This window comes from Calliphora vicina, chromosome 3, assembly GCF_958450345.1.
Source record: "Calliphora vicina chromosome 3, idCalVici1.1, whole genome shotgun sequence".
In the NCBI taxonomy this organism is placed as follows: Eukaryota; Metazoa; Arthropoda; class Insecta; order Diptera; family Calliphoridae; genus Calliphora; species Calliphora vicina.
In genome coordinates this window covers 31,896,792-31,922,532 of record NC_088782.1, presented here as the reverse complement: position 1 = coordinate 31,922,532, position 25,741 = coordinate 31,896,792, and the positions used below count along the sequence as shown (strand labels likewise).

Sequence of the window (25,741 nt, the reverse complement as noted above, 5' to 3'; positions counted from 1 at the left end):
CCAGTTATGTTGCTAGTAAGGTGTCTGTGAATCCAATGCGTTGACTACTTTGTACCAGCTATCAGACAGTCTCATTGTAATCAAAAGGACATATATATATTTCCTTTTCTTTATATCAATAAATTGATGATAAATGAACATATCGATTAACAATAGATTCCAATCGAGTGCCTCTCTGTTGATTTCATAACATGGCCTACGAATATGGCCAATCCAAAACCAATTTCGACGTTTAACTTCTAGCTCAATCGGTGCACATTTGGTCATGTACAAAAGAACTGATACGTTTGAAAGTTTTGCCTCTATTTATTCACTATTTGTTTCGATCGATGAGGAACGCTCTCTCTGGGATACGCTTCACTTTGGAAAAGAGTATCCGATATTGGCTGGATTCGATCTTGGCCTCAAAAAATGAGCACTTCTTTTGGCTTGGAATCTATTTGATGCCAGAATGATGGGAAAAGGTCATAGCTAATAATGGCCAATGCTTTGACAAAATTTATATTGTACAAATGTTTCAAAATAAATGTTAAAAATTTGAAAAAATCCCCCATTTTTAAGTCGTAAACCCAATACAATAACAAAATATGAAACAAAAATCCGGAAATCTCCATAAATTAACATTTATAAAATTCCGAAAACCAGTCCCGGATTTTTCAATTCCAGGATATCCTACTGGTGAGCGATACAAAACCATGATAGACAAGAATTTGCGTTTCTGGAAGCTTTTAAAGCAGTGAGGGGCCAACACTCATAATATCACATTTGTGACAGTGAGAGAAGCAACAGAAAACTAAAATAGCAATAAAGCAACAGCCACCACCACTGATCGTAAGCCACACCAATCAGTTGCATTGTAATTTGAAAAATGACTCTTATTGTTTTAAAGAGAATGTCTAACTAGAGCGGCAGATTTTTTTTGAAACGGTGTCAAAATAAACCAAAAAATAATGGAAACAAAAAAAGTTTTGAAGCATGAAAAAATATCAAAGATGCTGTACAATCAAACACATGATCGATTAGCGAACTCCAAAAACTAATTATATTGTAACGAAATTGCACATTCAATTTCAATTTAACGGTCAGTAACGCCTGCTTGCAACATTCATAATGTTTATAAACAAACTCTAGAAATATAAGATTCTTGTTTTGTCCGTTAAATAGATAATTCATGAAACTCCTAGAAGATGGCACTGGTATATAAATGGTGGCTGAAGATTGCAGTCAGTCAGTTTAGAATAAACATCAACTGCATTACCAGTGTATTCTTGTACATTATAATGTGTGTAAATTAAGTGTGTGTATTCCTGTGTATTTGTATAGAAACACAGAGTGACTATTTAAACTGTTGTTGTGTAATTTTGAATAAATAAAGAGTTGTCACAATTTTAAACTACCAAACTGCTTTAATGTGCAATGAAAATAATTAAAGAACGTAAACCACCGTTTTTAAAAGGTAAAAACATAACAATATGTTTTAATTTATTGCTTATTAGGTAAGGATTATTATAGATCGAGTTCAACTCAAGGGTATTTCTTATCTCTTTTGTTTATTTTTTTTGTATATTTTTCATCCTTATTCAAGTTACCACTTAGTGTAAATATGTAATAATTCGATTTTTAGTAAAATAACATAAAATAAACAAAAAAAAAAAATCATTTTAAACAAGCAACAAAACTTAAAAACTAAACATACATTAATTAATATGCCCAAAAAATATGATTTACAACATAATAATTAAAAACAACATTAATATCAATCATTAATGTTGCTTAAATGTTTCATATTTAAATATATAAATAATTAATTAAAATAAAGCGATTCTTCACTCATCGTGCAGATGGGAGCCGATTTGTTAAGGGATGCAATGTCATCAAATGAGGATAAAGAAGTTGTAATGCTTACCGTTGATTGATCTAATGTCGTAGACGTAGCGGAAGTATTTAAACCATTCTCTTTAACATCCGTTACAGCAGCTGCTGGGGAGGGATTAACATCTTGAGATTTATTAGCTGGCGAATCTGTGACGTCAGCAGATTCTTTGGTGGGGAGATCTACATTTATAAAATTAATTAAATTTAACCAACATTTTTGATATGTTTATATGCACATGATTTTTCTTACCATTATCAGGTGATGAGCTGACAGTTTTATCAGTGTCTATATTATTGGTGGGCTTTTTATTTGTGTCTTCTTCATCTTTGGCTTTGGTTTGCTCTAGTTTAGTTACTTCGAGATTATTTTGCTTTTGAACATCTTTGGTTTCTGTGGATTCTTGTGGTTTCTCTACATTCTCCTGTTCCTGTTCCTGTTCCTCTTCATCTTCCTCCTCAATGCGTGTATCAATTTGTCCCAATGGAACTTCACCATTACGTTTGATGCTGCCATTGCTGGCACTATTGCCATTCTTGAGTATGCCCACCAAAGGTGCACCATTGCCAGGTTTCTTCTCATCAACGGGCAACTGTTAATATGGTTTTACAGAAACAGAAAATGTAAAAAGCAATTTCAATAAGAGCTGTTTGTTTGTTTGTTTTCGCTTAATATGTAAGTGTGTAAATAATCTTACCGCTTTGTAAACATACGGCTGCCCAGCTACGCCCGGCGACTCATGCATTTTGGTGGCCTGTTCCTTTGACCAAATGATATCTTCATCTGTTTCACGTTCAATGCGTCGTTTGTATGCTAAATGACTACGATAGACTTCGAGTAGGCAGCAAATAACAATGATGACAAACAGAGATGTAAGAGTTATGAAAACCACTTGGGTTGAGTCTTCCTTTGTTGATTCATCGTACACATATTTGGCCGCATACGGTATACGCTGCGGTGGCTCTTCTACCCAGTTTTCGGCACTCTGTAGGTTTATGTTGCAAATAGAGTTAAAAAAAAGAAAACAGAAATTTAATCAATGACATGTGTGTACAAAAGGATACAGACATATACAATATGTGTTTTCAATATTAAATGCTTTGCATCAGAGAAATTGGTCAGTAAATGTAAACTGATATTTATTTGATGACATTTAAAAGTTTTGCTATAAATATAAACCGGTCAAGGTAGAGACATTAAATTGCATAAACTTTACTTAAATTGAAATCATTTTATTGTGTCATATCGTTCTGAACCAAAGGTCAAGGGTCAATTTAATCAAATTAAATTTTCTCTTTCTGAGCGAAAGAAACCAGTAAAAGTCGTCGCCACTTTCTGCCACTTTTGAAGTATTATTTCCAGCAATGGTGGATCAAGTAATAATATAAGATTCCGCATCCCAAAAGGCAGATCATCGTTTGGAATCCTGAATAAAGTTTGTCGGTCTGCATTCATTTCTATGGGTGCGAAACATGGCACGTAAATGCAAATAAATGCACAACCGGTGTCTGAGGCAGATCAAAAAACCGAAATTCGACGACGTAAATGGAATTGGATTGGGCACAAGTTGAGGAAGCCCCCAGAAAATATCACTCGAATGGTGCTTGATTGGAACCCCCAGGGCAGCACAAGGAAAGGAAGACCTACTATACATGGAGGAGACTGGTTGAAGCTGAGGGATTAGCAGCAGGGCCCTATGATCCACCTAGGAACTACAGGAATTAAATAATAATAATAATTCCGTTAAAGAATTCATCTATCTATATAAATAAAAATCAAATATCGTTCATTGGTAATTGCATCAGTAGAGAACGGCCGGACCGATTTAGAGAAATTTTTTTTTAAAATGTTGGTCATAGCCCAACTTAGGTTTTTACGGAATGAAAAAATTTACCACGCCTACTTTTACGCCCACTTTTTTCGAAAACGGCTACGATTTGGCTAATTTTTTTGTTTAAATGATCATAGTAATCTAATTTTAGTTTTTACTGAAATAATAATTGTCCACACCAATTTTTGTTCGATATATTTAAAATTGCAGGACGCCTGGACCGATTTAACTATTTTTTTTTAATGTTCGCAATATATAGTTCGCAAAAGTTTTTACATAAATAAAAACTGTCCACTAATATATACATATACTAAATACATCTGCAAAATACATACTGATATAAAAATTCACAATAGCTTAAATCGATAATAACTTGGCCAATAAGCGTTTAATCAAGAAAAAGAGCTCGATCTGTGATCACTGAAATTTCTGACCAAAAATCGATTTTTTATATAAAAACTCAAAATATCTAAATTCGCTAATAACTTGGGCAATAAGCGTTTAATTCTGAAAAAGAGCTCGATCTGTGATCACTCATATTTCTGATCAAAAATCGATTTTTTTATATAAAAACTCAAAATATCTAAAATCGGTAATAACTTGGCTAATAAGCGTTTAATCAAGAAAAGGAGCTCGATCTGTGATCACTCATATTTCTGATCAAAAATCGATTTTTTTATATAAAAACTCAAAATATCTAAAATCGGTAATAACTTGGCCAATAAGCGTTTAATTCTGAAAATGAGCTCGATCTGTGATCACTCATATTTCTGACCAAAAATCTATTTTTTATATAAAAATTCAAAATATCTAAAATCGGTAATAACTTGGCCAATAAGCGCTTAATCAAGAAAAGGAGCTAGATCTGTGATCACTCATATTTCTGACCAAAAATCGATTTTTTATATAAAAACACAAAATATATAAATTCGCTAATAACTTGGCCAATAAGCGTTTAATCAAGAAAAAGAGCTCGATCAGTGATAACTCATATTTCTGACCAAAATTCGATTTTTTATTTTTTTATAAAAATTCAAAATATCTAAAATCGCTAATAACTTGGCCAATAAGCGCTTAATCAAGAAAAGGAGCTAGATCTGTGATCACTCATATTTCTAACCAAAACTCGATTTTTTATATAAAAACTCACAATATCTAAAATCGCTAATAACTTGGACAGGACAACATCTGTCGGGTCAGCTAGTTACGAATAAATTCAAGGGATTAACTCCTTTGTATTTCTAATGTCTTGAACTAATTCCGTTGAGAATTAAATTTTTTTAGAGTTCTGATTCAAATTTATTACAACATAGCTTTACAAGTGTATTTAATGATTAAATTTTACTTCAATTCAAATCAATTACATAATGGCTTTAGACAGTTTATTTCAATTATGGTTATATGGAATGAATTGCTGAAATTCTGAATTAATTTGTTCGAAGTTCTGCTCTGGTCACATGTAGACACCTTGAAACTGAAAATAGTTTGTCATCATGAGATGATTATGACATCATTATATTGATGTAATTCGACATTATTATCTCATGATGAAAAGAAATTGTCTTGAAACTCTTTAACTCTTCGCGATTTAGTGGTCACTTTACTAACCACCTTTTTTATAGTGTTTAAAACATAGTTTATTGACATCTATTGGCATTTTTCTAAACAATTATATTTTTTGAAGTCATCGTTTATGTATTCGATTTCAAAAAAAATTATACGAAACGAAAATTTTGATTATAATTATTTTTAATGCCAACCTCCACGATGGTTAGTAAACTAACCACCTCACTCCACAAAAAACATTGGGTGCTTTTTATGTTTTTATTTATTATACCCTTCACTTTCGTGAGAAGGGTATATATAAGTTTGTCATTCCGTTTGTAATTTCTACATTTTTCATTTCCGACCCTATAAAGTATATATATTCTAGATCCTTATAGATAGCGGAGTCGATTAAGCCATGTCCGTCTGTCTGTTGAAATCAATTTTCTGAAGACCCCAGATATCTTCGGGATCCAAATCTTCAATAATTCTGTCAGACATGCTTTCGAGAAGTTTGCTATTTAAAATCAGCAAAATCGGTCCATAAATAACGGAGATATGAGCAAAAAACCGGGACAACCTCGATTTTTGATCTATATCTGGATTACTAAGTCATTAATATAGACAATATGGATATCTAATGATAGATATTTCAAAGTCCATTGCAACGATGTAGATAAGATAAGTTGGACCTACAATGGGTCAAAATCGGGAAAAATATTTTTTGACCCGAATTTTTTTTTCATAAAAAAATTTTTTTTGTCATAAATTTTTTTTCCAAAAAAAAAATTTTAAAAAATTTTTTTAAAAAAATTTAAAAAAAAATTTGAAAAAAACTTTTTTTAAAAAAAATTAAAAAACAATTTTGAAAAACAATTAAAAAAATAAATAAATTTTGTTTACCTAAAAAAAATTATTTTAAAGTATAATTTGGTGAAGGGTATATAAGATTCGGCACATCCGAATATAGCTCTTTTACTTGTTTTTTCTTTCTTTTTATAATAAACTAATCTTGATTAAGGTAAAAATGCAATTGTTTTGATTTTAAACTTATACACAAAAAAGCGTGGCTGAAAGAGTTAAGCAACGATGTATTCCAAAAAATATTGACATTTTTGTCATGTCCAATTCTGATAACTTTATAACAAAAAACGACAAATTTACTTACCAAACTAACATTAACCATGGGCTCTTGTGAAGGTTGTTCTGTTATATCAAATTTAGCCACACACTGGGCACTACGCACGCCTTGAGGATTAATAACGGTGATGTTGTCAGCTCCAGATTTGGTAAAGAACATGTACTCCTCTAAAGGTTTCATAATGTAATGATTCACTTGAATGTAAATGTCTGAAAATAATGAAAAGTAATCAATGAAATTCGTTCTTAATAGAGAATTATAAAGCAGCCCATAGAGAAAAAGCCCAATGATCGATCTACTTATGTAACCACTATTCTAATTATTTGTTCTAACATGACTTTGGTAGGAGCAAATAATCTCAAGAATTTGTTCAAAGGAACTTTAATATCGATTTGTTGAGTGGTCAGCCTTATGTCATCAAATATTTGAACAATTCACATTGTTTATTATATATAAATTTTAGGCCTTTAACATTATAGCTTCTTTTTTTCTTTATAAACCAGCTATTTATACCAAAACATATCAATCTATATACTTGCTGAGTTTTCTAATAACTAAGTCAATGAACCTATATCTTATATAAAAAAAATCCTTTAAATTATTATTTCCAATTGTTGCTAAATTTGTTTAAAAAAAAAATCGTAAAAATAAAACCAATAAATATCCCACTTTTTTTTGTTGTAACTTTACTTTTCTAGCAAGACTCCTAAATATTACTATTTTAACCCATTTCAAAAACTTGGCGAAGCTTAAAGAATTAATAGCCGTTTCGCTAAAATTTATTGAACTTCATATCGATGGCTAAGCTTGTGTGTATAAGCACGCGTATGTATGAGTATCTGTGTTTTCTAGCCCAAACAAAAAAAAATTTGTATTTTATTTTTGTCTATTTTTCGGCGTTAAAAACTAAACAGAAGACCATACATAAAAACACTTAACAACTTTACTAAACCATAGTGTCCATAGCCATATTGATAGGGATAGGGACGACATGTTCAAAGGATTTATGTACTACAAAACTATATAAGCTTTTTGCATTAGGCCATATTGCTATTGCTGCTGATACAACTACTGATGTAGACATACATAAGGTTTATATGTGCATATATGCGATGGTATACTGTAAGATAAATGAATAAGGTTGTTCTTCAGTTCTAGTTCAGTTCTAGTTCAGTTCTAGTTCAGTTCTAGTTCAGTTCTAGTTCAGTTCTAGTTCAGTTCTAGTTCAGTTCTAGTTCAGTTCTAGTTCAGTTCTAGTTCAGTTCTAGTTCAGTTCTAGTTCAGTTCTAGTTCAGTTCTAGTTCAGTTCTAATTCAGTTCTAGTTCAGTTCTAGTTCAGTTCTAGTTCAGTTCTAGTTCAGTTCTAGTTCAGTTCTAGTTCAGTTCTAGTTCAGTTCTAGTTCAGTTCTAGTTCAGTTCTAGTTCAGTTCTAGTTCAGTTCTAGTTCAGTTCTAGTTCAGTTCTAGTTCAGTTCTAGTTCAGTTCTAGTTCAGTTCTAGTTCAGTTCTAGTTCAGTTCTAGTTCAGTTCTAGTTCAGTTCTAGTTCAGTTCTAGTTCAGTTCTAGTTCAGTTCTAGTTCAGTTCTAGTTCAGTTCTAGTTCAGTTCTAGTTCAGTTCTAGTTCAGTTCTAGTTCAGTTCTAGTTCAGTTCTAGTTCAGTTCTAGTTCAGTTCTAGTTCAGTTCTAGTTCAGTTCTAGTTCAGTTCTAGTTCAGTTCTAGTTCAGTTCTAGTTCAGTTCTAGTTCAGTTCTAGTTCAGTTCTAGTTCAGTTCTAGTTCAGTTCTAGTTCAGTTCTAGTTCAGTTCTAGTTCAGTTCTAGTTCAGTTCTAGTTCAGTTCTAGTTCAGTTCTAGTTCAGTTCTAGTTCAGTTCTAGTTCAGTTCTAGTTCAGTTCTAGTTCAGTTCTAGTTCAGTTCTAGTTCAGTTCTAGTTCAGTTCTAGTTCAGTTCTAGTTCAGTTCTAGTTCAGTTCTAGTTCAGTTCTAGTTCAGTTCTAGTTCAGTTCTAGTTCAGTTCTAGTTCAGTTCTAGTTCAGTTCTAGTTCAGTTCTAGTTCAGTTCAGTTCTAGTTCAGTTCTAGTTCAGTTCTAGTTCAGTTCTAGTTCAGTTCTAGTTCAGTTCTAGTTCAGTTCTAGTTCAGTTCTAGTTCAGTTCTAGTTCAGTTCTAGTTCAGTTCTAGTTCAGTTCTAGTTCAGTTCTAGTTCAGTTCTAGTTCAGTTCTAGTTCAGTTCTAGTTCAGTTCTAGTTCAGTTCTAGTTCAGTTCTAGTTCAGTTCTAGTTCAGTTCTAGTTCAGTTCTAGTTCAGTTCTAGTTCAGTTCTAGTTCAGTTCTAGTTCAGTTCTAGTTCAGTTCTAGTTCAGTTCTAGTTCAGTTCTAGTTCAGTTCTAGTTCAGTTCTAGTTCAGTTCTAGTTCAGTTCTAGTTCAGTTCTAGTTCAGTTCTAGTTCAGTTCTAGTTCAGTTCTAGTTCAGTTCTAGTTCAGTTCTAGTTCAGTTCTAGTTCAGTTCTAGTTCAGTTCTAGTTCAGTTCTAGTTCAGTTCTAGTTCAGTTCTAGTTCAGTTCTAGTTCAGTTCTAGTTCAGTTCTAGTTCAGTTCTAGTTCAGTTCTAGTTCAGTTCTAGTTCAGTTCTAGTTCAGTTCTTGTTCAGTTCTAGTTCAGTTCTAGTTCAGTTCTAGTTCAGTTCTAGTTCAGTTCTAGTTCAGTTCTAGTTCAGTTCTAGTTCAGTTCTAGTTCAGTTCTAGTTCAGTTCTAGTTCAGTTCTAGTTCAGTTCTAGTTCAGTTCTAGTTCAGTTCTAGTTCAGTTCTAGTTCAGTTCTAGTTCAGTTCTAGTTCAGTTCTAGTTCAGTTCTAGTTCAGTTCTAGTTCAGTTCTAGTTCAGTTCTAGTTCAGTTCTAGTTCAGTTCTAGTTCAGTTCTAGTTCAGTTCTAGTTCAGTTCTAGTTCAGTTCTAGTTCATATAAAAAAAATTCTGCTCCTAATCAAATGCCTTGTAATATATGAAATCTATACATAAATGTTTCCCCTCGTTCATTGCATGTGCTCATATATACTCACTTGATAAACAACCGCTATAACTTTTAAACACAGCAAACCGTGAATCTGTTGTATTAATGCCACCGATTTGCACACGATTAGCACTCATTTCTGCGGATGGTGTTAAAGCTCTAGCACTAATTGCCGCCAATGGCACTTGTTCGCGGTCAATATAAAGTGTTGCTTCAGTGAAGTTACGCTGATAGTAAATAGAGTGGCGGGCATTATTCAAGAAATTTCTATCGATGCGAGCACCCACAGCTGGACCCTCACGATCTTCCTCGAACAGCAGATAGCCATCTGCGTTAATGGCGATCATAAGATAATAACTGCGATCGGCTGCTGTTTGCAGTAAAAGCATAACACGATTGGCACGCCTAAGATCCAACGAAGAGAAGGCCAATTGTAGGCGGACATAATCGACTTTTCCCGCTAATTCGAATTTACGCTGCAGCGTTGATTCACCACTAAAGTCGGCTCCCTTTTCTTCCATACAAAACTCTCCCAAGAAACTGGTGTGTTCACAGTCGCAGGTGGATTCTTGATTGGCGAAATTCTCTCGACAAATACCACCATTTTTACAGGGTTCAGCATCACATTTGATTTGACAATTGGGTAAAACACCATCAATAGCTGTAATGGATTGTAGTAATATAAACATTAATAATATTTTCTTTAAATATATGTACTTCTTTTTAAAATCAAATAACTTATATGTATGTAAATAGTACTTTTAATATTTCCTTTACGCCATGTGCTTCCTTTCAGACTTGTTATAGCAAATCTTTTGGTATATATTTACGAGTAAATAGTTTATTTAGGATTTCCTTGCTGGAAAATTCAATTTACAAAAATATTCAAAAATTACTTATGTCAGTGGGTGGTGGCATTTTGAATCAAAGTTCAAAGAAATGCTCTTGGGTATATTGCCATTTTTATCCGATTAACATTTGTTAATTTTCTTTGCTAGTACTTATGCATGTGGTTGACCAACTGTATGTTTAGGGATAGTGACAGAGGTGGGCTATATTTAGTGAGATTTAGATATATTTATCAAATCCTACAATATTTAGTTTAAGGCATAGATTTTATATTTTAATTTACTCAATTGGTTTAATCTAATCCAGGGAAATTTATTTAACGACTTAGATTATTGTAAGTATTACCCAAGATTTAAGGCCAACATAATTTTTATCCCCCCATAAGTTTCTTAAATATCCCATATACTTATACGTATGTTGCGTGTACGTGGACTGTGGTTTTGCCATTATGGTTTCAATTCAAATATGTAGTACAATGTTGACTTGTAACATAAGTACGTAAATATGTATAACAATTATGGGGGAAATAATGGCAGCAGCAGTGTAAGAAATTAAGTGAGAAATGTCGAAAAACTAAAATCAGACTTGCAGATCGGTATCTGCTGTTTATTATTTAGGGAAACCATTTTATGGCTCATAAAGCAGACCGATTCACAGAACCGATTTCGCAGATTTTCAACAGCTATATTTTTAGGATTTTATTCAATATATTTTTACATAATACAAGCCCGAAAATTTTAATAGATATAGAGGCGAATATTGTCCCGGAATATATATATATTTATAGGATCGCAAGTTAATTCATTATCATTCTTATACTTCAATAGCCCGTTCATCTTTCCTATATCATCACTGGAATAGTTTAGGGCATTTATTAAGTTTCAGACATGATTCTGGAGCTGAGTGAGTTTTCTTAATTCTGTCATCAATATTGTCTCTCCATTCAATCTTAATATCTATCGTTAAGCACTTCATGTCTTTTAATAAAACAAAGTGTTTGGGACCAAAAGAGATGCAATGATGAATGAGAAGTTGATCGACCCTTTTTCAGGTATTTCCCTTGTTAAATGCACGAGGGCTGTACAGCAGAAACTATATGAGACTGCACAAAACAGATGGACCAATGAACCTTCCTGTGTTTCAACGAGGTCGACCTTGCCCGTATATGATTCCAGCAGGACGAATCTTCTTATGGAATTCAGTAGTGACCAACTGAAGATAATTGTCTCCTTTACTACAGGACACTGCTTAATTGGGACACATGCTAGAAGACTAGGCCTACGGTACAATGACTACTGTAGAAGCTGTCATAATCAATAAGAGGACCTTTTCTGCCATTGCCCGGCTCGGACAAACCTAGGGAACGCATCCTCGGAACCACATTCCTATCATGCTTGAATAAGATATCAAGGATGAATCTTATACGAATCTGCTACTTCATCAGGGAATCTAATTGGTTTAACTCGGAAGCAACGGAAGTATTATAAATAGCCTGCTGTTTACTCCTTGGGTATCACAATGGGATCAGTTTTGAATGGAAGCAAGTGAGATGTTTGACAAGTGGCTTGTTTACAAAGCCTTTCTGTATGGAATATAGCATTGTGCATAAGTCCGTCGAGGCTTCCATAGGTCTGGCGTATAAATCAGACTGAATTTCACCGATGGCATGTATTATGTTGTCTTTGACGGCCGCAAGGGTTTGTGGCTTATTCGCATAGACCTACGACTTAAGAGAATCCCACAAGAAAGAGTCTAAAGGGATAAATCCCACGATCTCGGTGGCTAGTTCACATCATCTCCACATGAGATATCCAAGTCATTAAATTGCTCTTGTAGAATAACCAATGTAACATGTAGTGCCGTCATGTTGAAACCAGATGTCGTTGGACCCACGACTTAAGATCACCCCACAAGAAAGAGTCTAACGGGATCAAATCTCGGTGGCTAGTTCACATCATCTCCACGTGAGATGACCAAGCCATTAAATCGTTCTTGTAGAATGTCCAATGTGACATGTAGTGCCGTCATGTTGAAACCAGATGTCTTTGGTGTGCATATCATCAAATTCAGTCCAAATTAAGTTGGTAATCATGACTTATACTGCTCGCCGTAGATGGTGATGGCCTTGCCAAAGTCGTTCTCAAAGAAGTATGGACTGATGACGCCGCCAGATCAAACTCCACACCAAACTGTGACTTTTTTGTTTGAAATCTTTCCAAATAACATATCTATTTACTGCTAACTTAATACCCTCATCTGTAAAAACACAAGGAGTCCATACACAATGCATATGGATGCAATCCCACACTCACATGCTGCATACACACATACTATACTACAATATGCATACATATGAATGACATACATATGTATGTATTTATTTTCTTACGTGTGTATCCGTATTGTATGCATGTTCCTCTCTCAAACACTTTGGGGGTAACCATAAAGGAAATTACAAACAAATATTGTAAAGGATAATAAATTCATAATGTCAACATGCATTCGAGTGTACGACTAGCAGTTTGCATTCATATTTGTTACTATTGCTGCTGCTACTGCTGCTACTAGCAGTAGCAGCTTTAGCCGTTGTGGCTGTATTGAATTTTCTTTAGTAATAATTTGTACAATCTCATCTCATACACTAAAGCCACAATACATTCATACATACAATATTCCAATATCCCAATATCACTCAACCCCAAACCCAATCACATGTATGCATCTTACTTACTTGGTGCAATATTCCTTTCATTAATGTCAGCTAAATCAATAAGATTCGAACCAATTTTTAGGCCACGTACACAACCAATATAACCTTCTAGAGCTGGTGCATCAGGATTTGTACGCAATAAATTTGCTGGATCATAACCGCCAATATTGAATTGAAAATATTCGGTTGGTGGTGCGGGTGGACGATGTGGTGACAAAACCTCTGTAAAAGAAAATCAGGGAATTAATAAACATTTTCCAAAAAAAGGAAAACAAAAAACAACAACGAAATAATCTGCAGATATTTAAGCTTATCTGCGTTACTTGTACTTGTATGTTATTGCCTGCTACTTTTAAGATAAAATTCAAGGAAAGAATGCAAGAATCTGAAGAATGAATCAAACGTAATGCCATTATAAACATCATTTATCGGGTATTACTCTCTCTTCCTCTCTCTGTTCATCTCTACTAATACATAATTAATGGTGTTGGACAGAGAATTAAAAGGAAATTATGTCGGTTGTTGTACTTAACTGTATTTGAGGTTTATGTAATTGAAATCACTTTGATAAAGTGCTCATAGATGTGTTGAATTCTGCAAAGCATTTGTGGTTTACAATTTTGATAAAGAGATATTTTCCAATTAAAGAAATTGTGTTAAGTGTTGTCACCGGAGTACACTAAGGAAACGTTTTGCGAAAGCCAATTAATTTAAGTTTCCATGAAATTTATTAAGGCAATTTAGTTAATTTTAAAGCCTGTAGTTGGAAATACGGCAATATTTGTTATCATCGAATTTACGACTAAATACAAAATTTAGTTTAAGTTGATCACACACGCAGAGAAAAAATATAGTTGGGCATGGTTACTGTAACCATTTCAATATTGTTACAAGTTTTTTAACTATATTATAGTTACAGTAACCATTTACATGATTGTGGTTAACATAATATGGTTAATTTACGATTCTCATGATTGTATCAACCATATATATGGTTACTGTAAACAAATATATGTTTGTGGGGTCGATCGAAAAAAAGTGGTAATAACTCCGAATCATCTAAGCTACTGGTAGGATTGCAAAATTATATGTGAACGAATCGTAGAGGACGACTTTGAATTTAAGAAAATTAAACTTGTGATCATCCTGTAAGAAGACGAGGTGAGTTATAGGGTCTCAAAGTCGAGACCCTTCAGTCTCCACCAAACCAATAAGGGATAACTCCGGCACACGTATTATCTCTAAAGACGAACAAACTGAACTGTGGGCTACACACTTCTCTGAAGTGTTCTCCTCATGCCCTCGGATAACTCCGGCTATATGCGATTGTCTTCATCATAATACACTTTTAAATATCAGCATTACTGCTCCAGTAATTCCTGAGATTATACTTGCCATTAAATCGTTTAAGAACAACAAAAGCCCAGGCAGCGACAATAATTCTTCAGAACTACTTAAGGCAAACACTGGAACGACGGCAGAAATGACCTGTGAACTGGCGGGAAATCACTTTACTAAGCATGCTGAATAAAGTCTTATCTCACGTTATAACCAAAAGGTTATCTGACGAATTAATGCCAAATTTAGGGAAACAACAGGTTGGATTTTGCCCTAACAAGTCGTGCGTGGACCATATAAACTCATTAAGAGTAATCGTAGAGCAGTCTGTTGAATAGAGGTCTCCTCTGCACCTTATCTTTATTGATTTCGAGAAGGCCTCCAATTAATAAAAAGTATGTACACCGGGGCAAGCTGTCGAATTCTACAGGATGGCATGCTTAGTCGTAAAATTGAGGTTGGCACTGTTGTTCGTCAAGGGTGTGTATATCTCCACTGCTGTTCAATATATTGCTGGATAGTGTGATGCACCAGGCAATAATGGGAAACCGCGGGATCGTATGGAGGCTGAATAAAAGGTTGGAGGACCTCGAATATGCAGACGCTATATGGATTCTCTGTCATAGCTATACTGACATGGCCACACAACTAAGGCGACTCACCTACATATCAGAGAAAGTCGGACTGAAAATCAATATAAAAAATACCAAATTTATGAGAATAAATTCTGGAAACTTGAATCTCTTTCTAATAAATAGTGAACCATAGACAACAACTAGATAGGTAACTGAGAGCCAAAAACCTAAGTCTCTTGTCAGAAACCTAGTTTATGAGAATGTATTGCATGTATTTTGTTTTTATATCACCCGTATGTGTGAAAAGAGAGTAATATTTTACTCTCTCCTTCCGTTCTATACATTTATTCTATGTAGTGAACTATTAGAAGAAGTTGAAACATTCGGTTACCTCGGAGCTGTTATAAACCGAACTGGGGGATCATTGTATGCTGAATAAAGACACACAATCTTTTGGCCAGCTCAGCAAAGTATGGAAAACGTAATCAATATCACGGCGTGTTAAAATCAACATCTTCAATAGAAACGTAAAATCAACTCTGTTATATGGCTGTGCAACTTTCTCGGGACATTAACACTTTGCAAGTTTGCTTTAATGAATCTCTCCGAATAGTTCTACGAATCATCTCTACACGAACCATTACAAACAATAATTTGTGGGCTGAAACGTGTCAAATACCGTTGTATGTAGAAATACAGATAAGAAAGTCGAACTGGATTGGACACACACTCCGTAAGCCATTATCCGATATTGCCAGGAATACTATAGAATGGAAACCTCTGGGCAGTCGCAGAAGAGGCCGACCAGCACATATATGCTGAAGGCAAATTGTTAGAGAGGCTAGAAAAATGTATAAATATACGAAAAGTCCGTGACTTTTTGAATGAAACATAGGTTTATGGACTAAAAATCATTTAAAATTTCTCCTTTGAGCTCAGTATACTTTCTGCAACGTTACTCCAATTTATTTATCCCTTCCAAGAATTAAGATTTGTCGAGATCATCAAAATTGGTATTTGTATGTGAGATGATTTCATCGTTGGATTCAAATCTTATTCCTCCGAGCCATTTCTTCAGGGTTTGGAAACAACAAATATTCACTCGGGGCTATATCCGAAGAATAGAGCGGATGAGGGAGCAATTCGAAGCCTAATTCATGGATTTTTGACATGTAAACTGCAGATGTGTGCACCTGATTATGAGCAAACGACGCACTCATCTTGCGATTAGCTTTCTCATACCCAAGTGATCATTTAAAATTGAAACTACAGAACCATGTGATGTATATATCTTCCACAATCTCTAGCACTATCAATCTCTGACCGGCAACACCATATCGTTAATTTTTTCAATTGCTTCGGGTATAAAGACTTCAACTGGGTTATCAGAAAGTTCGGCATCTTCAGTGCTTATATGACCACAACCGAAGATGTCTTTATCTTCCACAATCTCTAGCACTATCAATCTCTGACCGGCAACACCATATCGTTAATTTTTTCAATTGCTTCGGGTATAGAGACCTCAACTGGATTATCAGAAAGTTCGGCATCTTCAGTGCTTATACGACCACAACCGAATTCAGTAAACGAGTCGTTTACCATTGAAATTTATGGTGCAGAGTTCCCATAGTATTTATCAAGCTTAGCCATGGTTGGAGTGATGGTTTTTTACTGAAGAAAATAGTGCTTAAAGAGCACACGAAATACACTATTTTCCAATTCTCATCAAGTCACGCGGTAGTCTGATATCAATGGATGTCAAACACAAACTAAATGACGTGTTTATAACCTACACCACCATAGTATGGAGGGTATTATGCATTTGTGCTGATGTTTGTAACGCCCAAAAATTTTAATCTAACATCCACTTTAAATTATTACCGATTGACCGATCGAGAATCACTTTCTGAGTTATTACCTGAATTTAAACATTTTTATGAAAAACAAATATCCTAAACAGGGGACCCATTGCAATGTAATGAATAGCAGATCGGATTTCCGTTTCGTATATGAATCTTGACTATTCCAAATAGTCTTCAATATCTGGAATACATTTATCAATAATTCTCTCTAATGTTTTCATACTAAAATAAAGGAAGAAAGACTAGTTGGTATGTCACACCATAATCTGGACGATTGATAACCTATGATATTTATAACAATGTTTTCACATACCTCACACTTTTTGTTATGTCATAATATCCATAAACATTGTGACAATGTAAGTTATGGCGAAACTCTACCACTACTTTTAATACTCTTCATTCAGTTCTTATTTATTCATTAAAATTATTTAATCACATCTTAAACAACCATTAATTCAACCATTAATGCAACCACAAAAATCTTTTACCTTTCTCTGGATTTGACCATGGTTTATTCGCATACTCGTCCAGCAGCGATGTGCCACGGTCAACGCTCACACTCTGCTCGTTCACATGCATACGCGTCTGATGTTCTTCACGTATAATTGCAATCTGTATGCTCATCAAAGTGCTGACACTATCATCGACCACTGTCAGATTGACAATTTCATCGCCATAATTATATAAAAAGACAATTTCGCGTCCATCATTTATGTACAAATGTACAAAATTATTGTAATGATCATTGGCGTACAGGACCAAGGAGTTTGTATCGTATGTTCGCAGATTAATGAGTATATCGTAGAGCAGTATGCCCTTTAGCGTTTCGCGTTCATCCTCAACAAAGCCCATTAAAGCGGTGGGCTGTGCAGTGGCACTCAAGTAATTACGCATCAGAAATGATTCGCGATTAATGAAAGTAAGAGCCTTTTCATTAATATCTGCGGCAAGAAATAAAATAAGAAGAACATTGAAATAAGTGCTACATTTTGTTTATTGTGTGTGTTTTATTACTCGCTTGTAACTATGAGTAGTTTATATGTATAAAGTGAATAAATGTGTGGGATGGAAATCAATGCATTTTTATTGATATGTAATTGCATTACCCCTGTCTACTTACTAGTTTCACAGAATTCACCAATATGCGCCCAAGCATTATTGCACACACACTTGAATGTACTCCACAGCTCCTTACATTCGGCACCATTTTTACAGGGATTCGGTACACAGGATGGCTTACAGTCCTTAATAATTTCTGATAAATGTACGGACATGTAACTGTAGATATCGAGTATTTCACCGTTTACCACCAGGCCACGGAAACAACCAATTAAACCAGCTTTTACCGATAATTTCTTTAAGAGTTCGCTGGAAAATTAAAATGTAAAATCGTTATAAAAAAAATAAAAAAAGGATTGCATTGAATATAAAAAAATACTTAAACTCTTCATTTAAAAGATTGTTAATTTGTATGAGTATTTTAATTTGTGTATGCTGGAAAATGCACAAAACACAAAAAAAAAACAAAAAACTAAAGAGAACAGGAAAAAGAGTACATAGTATATTTAAACCAATTTGAATGAAAATTGAATTAAATGCAACATTAAGTATTCGCTCACAAACACTCGCTGTAAATTGATGTCAACACTTTTACTATCTCGCATACATACATAAATACTTGCAAATGTATATTCATACACAATACATACATATAAAGGGTCTCCCGTTAAGCACTTCCTATCATTAAATTTAAATAAAACAAAGTGTGTGTGATGTATTTATTCGTTTAAAAGGTCTATCGATGCAATTATGTATGGAATATATCGTCCCCTCAATAAAACAATGGTGTATAAGCATATACACCATTATTATACCCTACACCACCATAGTGGGGAGGGTATTATGCGTTTATGCAGATTAGAGTGACAATCAGTTGTATGGAAAAAAATTTTTGTTAAAATTTTGAAGAGTGCCGGGTGGAATATTGTGACACTAGGCCTAAATGTTAAGTGCTGAAAATTTGAGCCAAATCGGGCAACGATTTCTGGACGCGCATCGAGGTCAAAGTTCAGATATATGCAAAATTTTACTGTTAATATGGAATAAATAGGTGAAACTCGTTAACTTTCTGCATTGTTTTCTAGAAATGTGTAGATTTATTTATATTAATGAATATTACATTAAAAAAAAAATTTTGGAAATTAGCCCTGTATCTCCTTTGGTTCAAAATGACCCAAAAACTGTATTATCGCCAAAATTAGAGAAAAATGCAAATTTTTCAGTTTTTGAAAAAATTTTGCTACTAAATAAATACTTTTGCAATTGAATGTAAAAGAATCGAAATATGTACGTAATTATCGTTGTAATGAGATATAAATGACATAATTTGATTAAAAAATTTCAAAGTTATTACAAATTCGCCAGACCATTAACGTGTTTCAGGCCAATTGAACAAAAAATTTAGGAAAAAAATTAAGATATTTCGAGAAAAATTAAAATAAAAGCTCATTTTTACTTAAAATATGTCCATATTTACTTGTATATGAGTTTTTGTCTTCGTAGGATATCGTTAACCTATTCGCAGGTAAGGCCAAAAAAAATAATTTTTTTTAACGGCTGTTTCAAAACTCCATTTTCAAATTTTTAAAAATTTTGTTTAACAAATTTCAGATTTTTTCGATCATCACATTGGGGTTTATTGAGATCAAAATAGGGAATAAAAATATGAAAAAATTATGTCAATACCTCTTACAGTTTTTCCGTACCTGCGATTTAAATTTTGCGTTTTTCAAGAAAAACTAATTTTTTGTCCATATTTAGGCGAATGAGTCCAATTTCCATACTGTTATAAATTTTAAGTAAAACCTATTCACAATATTATAGTCCTTGTAATTCTAAATATGTTCTGAAAGTTTTACTAAAATCGGAAAACGATAACCTTTAAATCGTGAAGGTCAAAGGTCAAATTTTTCAATATTTGGAATTTCTAATGAAAAGATAGCGAAATGTTATATATTTTTGGGCCGATTTTAACGCAACTTAAGGAAAATATAACATAAAGTCCAGAATTTTAAATAACAGCTCAAAAATTGAAATTAACCCTTAGCAGCACTTGGGGTTCAAATTACCCTCAACTTTTAAAATCACGAAAAACACAACCATTTTGACCCCAAGTCCTCTTAAAGGTTAAAATCCATTTTTGCACTGTTGTTGTAAATGCTAGATACCAATATATATTTTCCTCAAGTTTCATGAAAATCGGCCCAAAAATATATAACATTTCGCTATCTCTCCATGAAAAATTCCAAATATTGAAAAATTTGACCTTTGACCTTCACGATTCAAAGGTTATCGTTTTCCGATTTTAGTAAAACTTTCAGAACATATTTAGAATTACAAGGACTATAATATTATGAATAGGTTTTACTTAAAATTTATAACAGTAAGGAAATTGGACTCATTCGCCTAAATATGGACAAAAAATTAGTTTTTCTTGAAAAACGCAAAATTTAAATCGCAGGTACGGAAAAACTGTAAGAGGTATTGACATAATTTTTTCATATTTTTATTCCCTATTTTGATCTCAATAAACCCCAATGTGATGATCGAAAAAATCTGAAATTTGTTTAACAAAATTTTTAAAAATTTGAAAATGGAGTTTTGAAACAGCCGTTAAAAAAAATTATTTTTTTTGGCCTTACCTGCGAATAGGTTAACGATATCCTACGAAGACAAAAACTCATATACAAGTAAATATGGACATATTTTAAGTAAAAATGAGCTTTTATTTTAATTTTTCTCGAAATATCTTAATTTTTTTCCTAAATTTTTTGTTCAATTGGCCTGAAACACGTTAATGGTCTGGCGAATTTGTAATAACTTTGAAATTTTTTAATCAAATTTTGTCATTTATATCTCATTACAACGATAATTACGTACATATTTCGATTCTTTTGCATTCAATTGCAAAAGTATTTATTTAGTAGCAAAATTTTTTCAAAAACTGAAAAATTTGCATTTTTCTCTAATTTTGGCGATAATACAGTTTTTGGGTCATTTTGAACCAAAGGAGATACAGGGTTAATTTCCAAAATTTTTTTTTAATGTAATATTCATTAATATAAATAAATCTACACATTTCTAGAAAACAATGCATAAAGTTAACGAGTTTCACCTATTTATTCCATATTATCAGTAAAATTTTGCATATATCTGAACTTTGACCTCGATGCGCGTCCAGAAATCGTTGCCCGATTTGGCTCAAATTTTCAGCACTTAACATTTAGGCCTAGTGTCACAATATTCCACCCGGCACTCTTTGAAATCTAAAAAAAAAAAATCGGCTGTCACTCTAATGCAGATGTGTGTAACGCCCAAAAATATTGGTCTAACACCCACCTTAAAGTATACCGATCGACTTAGAATCACTTTCTGAGTCGATTAACCTTGTGCTCAGAGTACAGCTCGCAATTTTGAAGATGTTTCGATCAAATTTGGTACATATAATTTTTTCTGCCCAAGGACCAAGCCTATTGAAACTGGCTGAAATCGGTTCATTATTTCACCTAGCCCCCATACAAATGTCCTCTCGAAATTGGACTTTATCGATCATAAATGTTTAATTTATATATGTATCTACACAAATTTCGCTTCAAATAAGTTTTATATATACAAAATTCATGTCACCAAATTTTGTTACGATCGGTCCATAATTAGTCATAGCTCCCATATAGACCCGCTTCCGAAAATCACTTTAACGTGCTTAAATCACTTAAAAATGTTGGTATACACCCAAAATTCAACATAGTTACCTTTAATACAGACATAAATCATACGACCTAATTTTATGGTGATCGGTCCATAATTGGTCATAGCTCCCATATTAGACCCACTTCCGAAAATCACTCACGAATATAAATTATTGATATTTTAAAAGAAAAATATTTTTACTCATTTACTTGGTGTAGGGTATTATATGGTAAGGCTTGACCGACCATACTTTCTTACTTGTTTTTTTTATTGCATAATAAGAATCTACTGATTCTATATGTGTTCAAAATTTGGTGAAATTCTACTTCCACAAAGTGGGTCAAAAGATAATTTGAAATATTACTTTTGTTCTAGATGTCTACTAACACAAACATTTTAAACTCAATTATTTCGAAATGGTAAATTTATTCAAAGTATTGGCCATTATTAGCTATAACCTTTTCACATTTTTCTGGCAACATATGGATTACTAGCCAAAGGAACTGCACATCTTTTAAGGCCAAGAACAAATCAAGCCAATTTCGGATACTCTGTTCCAAAAATAAGCATATCCCAGAGATAGCGTTCTGCATCGATTGAAACAAATAGTAGTCGGACAGGCCGTTCATAAAAGAAAATCATTTTTGCACCAAATCATTACTTGCGATGAGCGAAGCGTAAGTGATCGTGTGTGATCTCTTACGGCGCTAAGGTAGTGATCTGTATTTGGTGGGAGCAAAAGGCTCTTTTATGAATTGCTGAAACCTGACCTGGGAGCAAAAGGGTCCTAGCGTTATCGTAATGATTCCAATTTTCATCGCATGTAATGAAATGGTGCCAAATCGTTTTTCTTCTATAGCGTTCAAGCGTCATTTCGAACATGCAAAATCGTCTTTCAAGCTCTCGCAGCTTCTATTCGTATGGTATCCCATTTCATAGCTTTTCGATGAATCATGTTGTTCACAAATATTTTTGAATTACTGCTTGAGTAGCTCCCAATGATTTTGCAAGCTCTTGTTGAGTTTAATAACAATCTCAAGCTTGTTTGGCTGGGCTGGGCGATCTTTGTCTTCCGTGTCAAAATCACCACTTCTGAACCGTATAAACCATCTTTCGCATGCTGAAACCGAAGGAATAACATAAGCTTCGGTGAGCAGTCGGTGTGTTTCAGCGGTACTTTTATTCAAATTAAAGAAGAAAAGCCATGACGCTTTGTTGGTGCAAAATTCGACATTGTGGAAGCAAAAAAACTTAGTTGTTTAAACTATAATGTTCAATAACTAAGTGAGAATAAATGACAGATGTATACTAGGGTGGCCGAAATTAAAGTTACGGATGTTCCCTACTAAATTGAAAATTTCATTCATTCTAAGACTACGTTTTGAAATTTTTTCGCCCTTGGGTCAATATTTGGCGAGCTGAATCAAAGGATATAAAGGTCCTTTTTTGTGGTTTTTTACGTTTTTTCCATGTTTCTTCCAAAGGAAGTAAATGTAAATTTGGTATCATATGAAAGGTCTTTGAGAGACGTATTCAATTGGATATTAGAAATTTAAAAAAAATAATTTCTAATTTACAAATTTTAAAAATTTTCGACAAAATTTTATTTTTTTTTAATTTGTTCATAGAATTTATTCAAATACATAGATGAAATTTCTTGATCATAAACATGATGTAATTTCACCGAAATGGTTTTTCTCGTTTTTTAATATTCAGTCCAGTTCAATGTTTATTCAAATTTGTTTAAACCTAATTTCATCCCTATCTGACAATCTCTGTATACTCAATTCATAGTATATGTAATGAGCACCAAAATAACTCAAGTTTTATAAGCTCTCCATCGATGTATAATTTCATACGCTTTTTTTTGTTACACTAGGAATATTTAAATTTAAATTAAAAATGTTTTTTTTAAGTTTCTAATAACCTATTGAATGCGTCTCTTAAAGACCTTTTATATGATATCAAATTTACATATACTTCCATTGGAAGAAATATGGAAAAAATTTAAAAAACCTCAAAAAAGGACCTATTTATCCTTTGATCCAGCTCGCCAAATATTGACCACAGGGCGAAAACATTTCAAAACGTAGTCTTAGAATGAATAAAATTTTCGTTTTAGGCGGGAACATCGATACCTTATTTTTTCTCCATATAAACGGGGCCACAGTAATAAATACCCTTCAAAATGACATATAAGTTATTAAAAACAAAAACCGCATTCAAAAGATAAGCCATCTCTTATAACCCAGCTATTTAGCACCAAATAATTTCGTGCAGATGACTACCGCGTCTTCGCTGGGTGATGCGCATCCGTATTGTCCAATTTTCCATGACTCGGGCGCATAAATAAGACGGAATTTGAACGATGGCATGGGTTATGTTGGCCTTAGGGCCACTGTGGTTTTTCGCTTATTCGCATAGGACTGGGACTTAAGAAAACTCTACAAGAAAAAGCTGGTGTACAGTTCATATCAAATCGTTTATGCAGTAGGTATCAACAGCTTAGGTATCGTAGGTATCTACATCATTCAATTAAGTCCAAAAGAAGTTGGTAATAGTCGACCTATAGTGCTGGCCGACAGCCCAAATGCATTGGATGCTCTTGTATATCATGTGGATTGGTATCGTTCCAAATTCGACAATTTTGTTTGTAGACGTACTCATTCATCCAGAAATGGGACTCATCCGTAAAATGGGCGAAGTGATCGGAACGTTGCCCGAACAGAACATACATTTTGATAAAAATAATTTGATAATTTGCAAGTGTTGTTGAACGCTACATTCGTTGACACAAATGACGGTCAAATCGACAGATATAGCTTCAACATTATGTCCGCTTTCGATTGTGAAAGTTCTGAAGTCCCTATTGGAAAACCCTTTACATACACAAAATACACTCATACACTCTCACACGTACTAATTCCGTCAACCCAGAATGCGCTGACAAAGTCACCAACATCCTATTAAGTCATTAGCATACATTTTTTATATGAATGTGTGTTCGTTCATTTTGCATACATACCCAGCAGTTAAGCAAGTAGTCAATGTATCCCTTATAGACAATAATTGTCACTAATGTCTGATCACTTGGCTGGCTCTAATTCATATATTTTATGTCATTTAATAGGTATGTGCTCTTTGTAGTGCAGAGATAATGTGTTTTTAAGTAATCTAGAGTGTAGTTATTTTAAACGTTTTGTGAGTAATTCCTACAAACTTGTTTTAAACAAATTGTGTTGATATAATTCACATAGTTTATTTTTATTTTTGCTTAAGTAAACTGATATCCCATGTAACATAGCATGAAGTCAATAGTCACTTTAGTGTCTCTTAGTAACCTAGAGTATAGTCTCTTTCAGCTATCAGCCAGTCTCGTTGTAATCAAAAAAGGTCAATTGACTCCCTGCTTAGGACATGTACGTGTTAAAATAACTAGTCAGTTAGCTCGTAATGTAACTAGTTGTCACCCTAAATGACGATAAAGTCAATAGTTTGGAACTACCTCCTAGATCTGCTGGGTACGTATGGAAGTTTATACATGTGCAAATGTATGTCTGAGTATGTGTGTTTGTGCCAGTAATTGTATGTATGAGTGTGTTTGTTGAAGAATAAAGAATAGAAAAGCAAAACTAAATATGTTTGCATATAAACAAACTAAAGAGAAAATGTAAAAAATCGGTTTAGATTAACTGTGAAATGTCCTATTCTAATGCTTCTACGATAGAGCAAGTGGTTAGGAATAAGACAACTTTCTGATCATTTCTGATCGTCTTAACAGAAAAGGTATTTCCTTTATTCACATTGTATTATTTTTGGATTCCATTTTCATAAGTCAACCTTTGAAAATGGTTCACATTGCGAATCTTGAAATAAGCATTATTAACGAGCTGTAAAAAGTTTCGATTTCGTTTCAAGTTTGATTCCCGCCAGATACTTTATATAAAATAAGAAAAAAAACCGGTTTCTTGTTTTTGAATAATCTAGTTTAAATGTGAAATATATAAAATAGTGTTTCATAATAATGATTGCAAGTATATTTTGCAACTAACTAAGTAGGGTGCTACAATTTAAGGTAAACAAAAAATTCTCTTTAAAAAGAATTAGAAAAAAGTTGTTCCAACAAAAGCAATAAAACAGAAAACCGTCATTTTTAAATCCACCACAATGAGATGGTGGATGATCCTGAAATTGCTAGTGAATAAAACAAGTTTTTACAAAAGGTTATGTACTTTAATAAGTACAGATTTACAAGGATTTGGAAAT

At 33.5% G+C, this 25,741-nt stretch overlaps 1 protein-coding gene across 5 annotated transcripts in view; it reads right to left on the bottom strand.

Annotated features, from left to right (window-relative positions):
• The window catches only part of axo (axotactin), a 203,314-nt gene that overhangs the window by 26,685 nt on the left and 150,888 nt on the right, over positions 1-25,741 (bottom strand). For all 5 annotated transcript variants that reach the window (XM_065505190.1, XM_065505192.1, XM_065505191.1 and 2 more), the window contains exons 13-20: positions 17,847-18,094; positions 17,215-17,667; positions 12,970-13,170; positions 9,439-10,050; positions 6,418-6,599; positions 2,571-2,858; positions 2,126-2,465; positions 1,907-2,055 (exon numbers count right to left, since the gene is read on the bottom strand). In XM_065505190.1, coding sequence (XP_065361262.1) covers positions 1,907-2,055; positions 2,126-2,465; positions 2,571-2,858; positions 6,418-6,599; positions 9,439-10,050; positions 12,970-13,170; positions 17,215-17,667; positions 17,847-18,094 — 2,473 coding nt within the window. The remainder of the gene's footprint in view (positions 1-1,906; positions 2,056-2,125; positions 2,466-2,570; positions 2,859-6,417; positions 6,600-9,438; positions 10,051-12,969; positions 13,171-17,214; positions 17,668-17,846; positions 18,095-25,741) is intronic.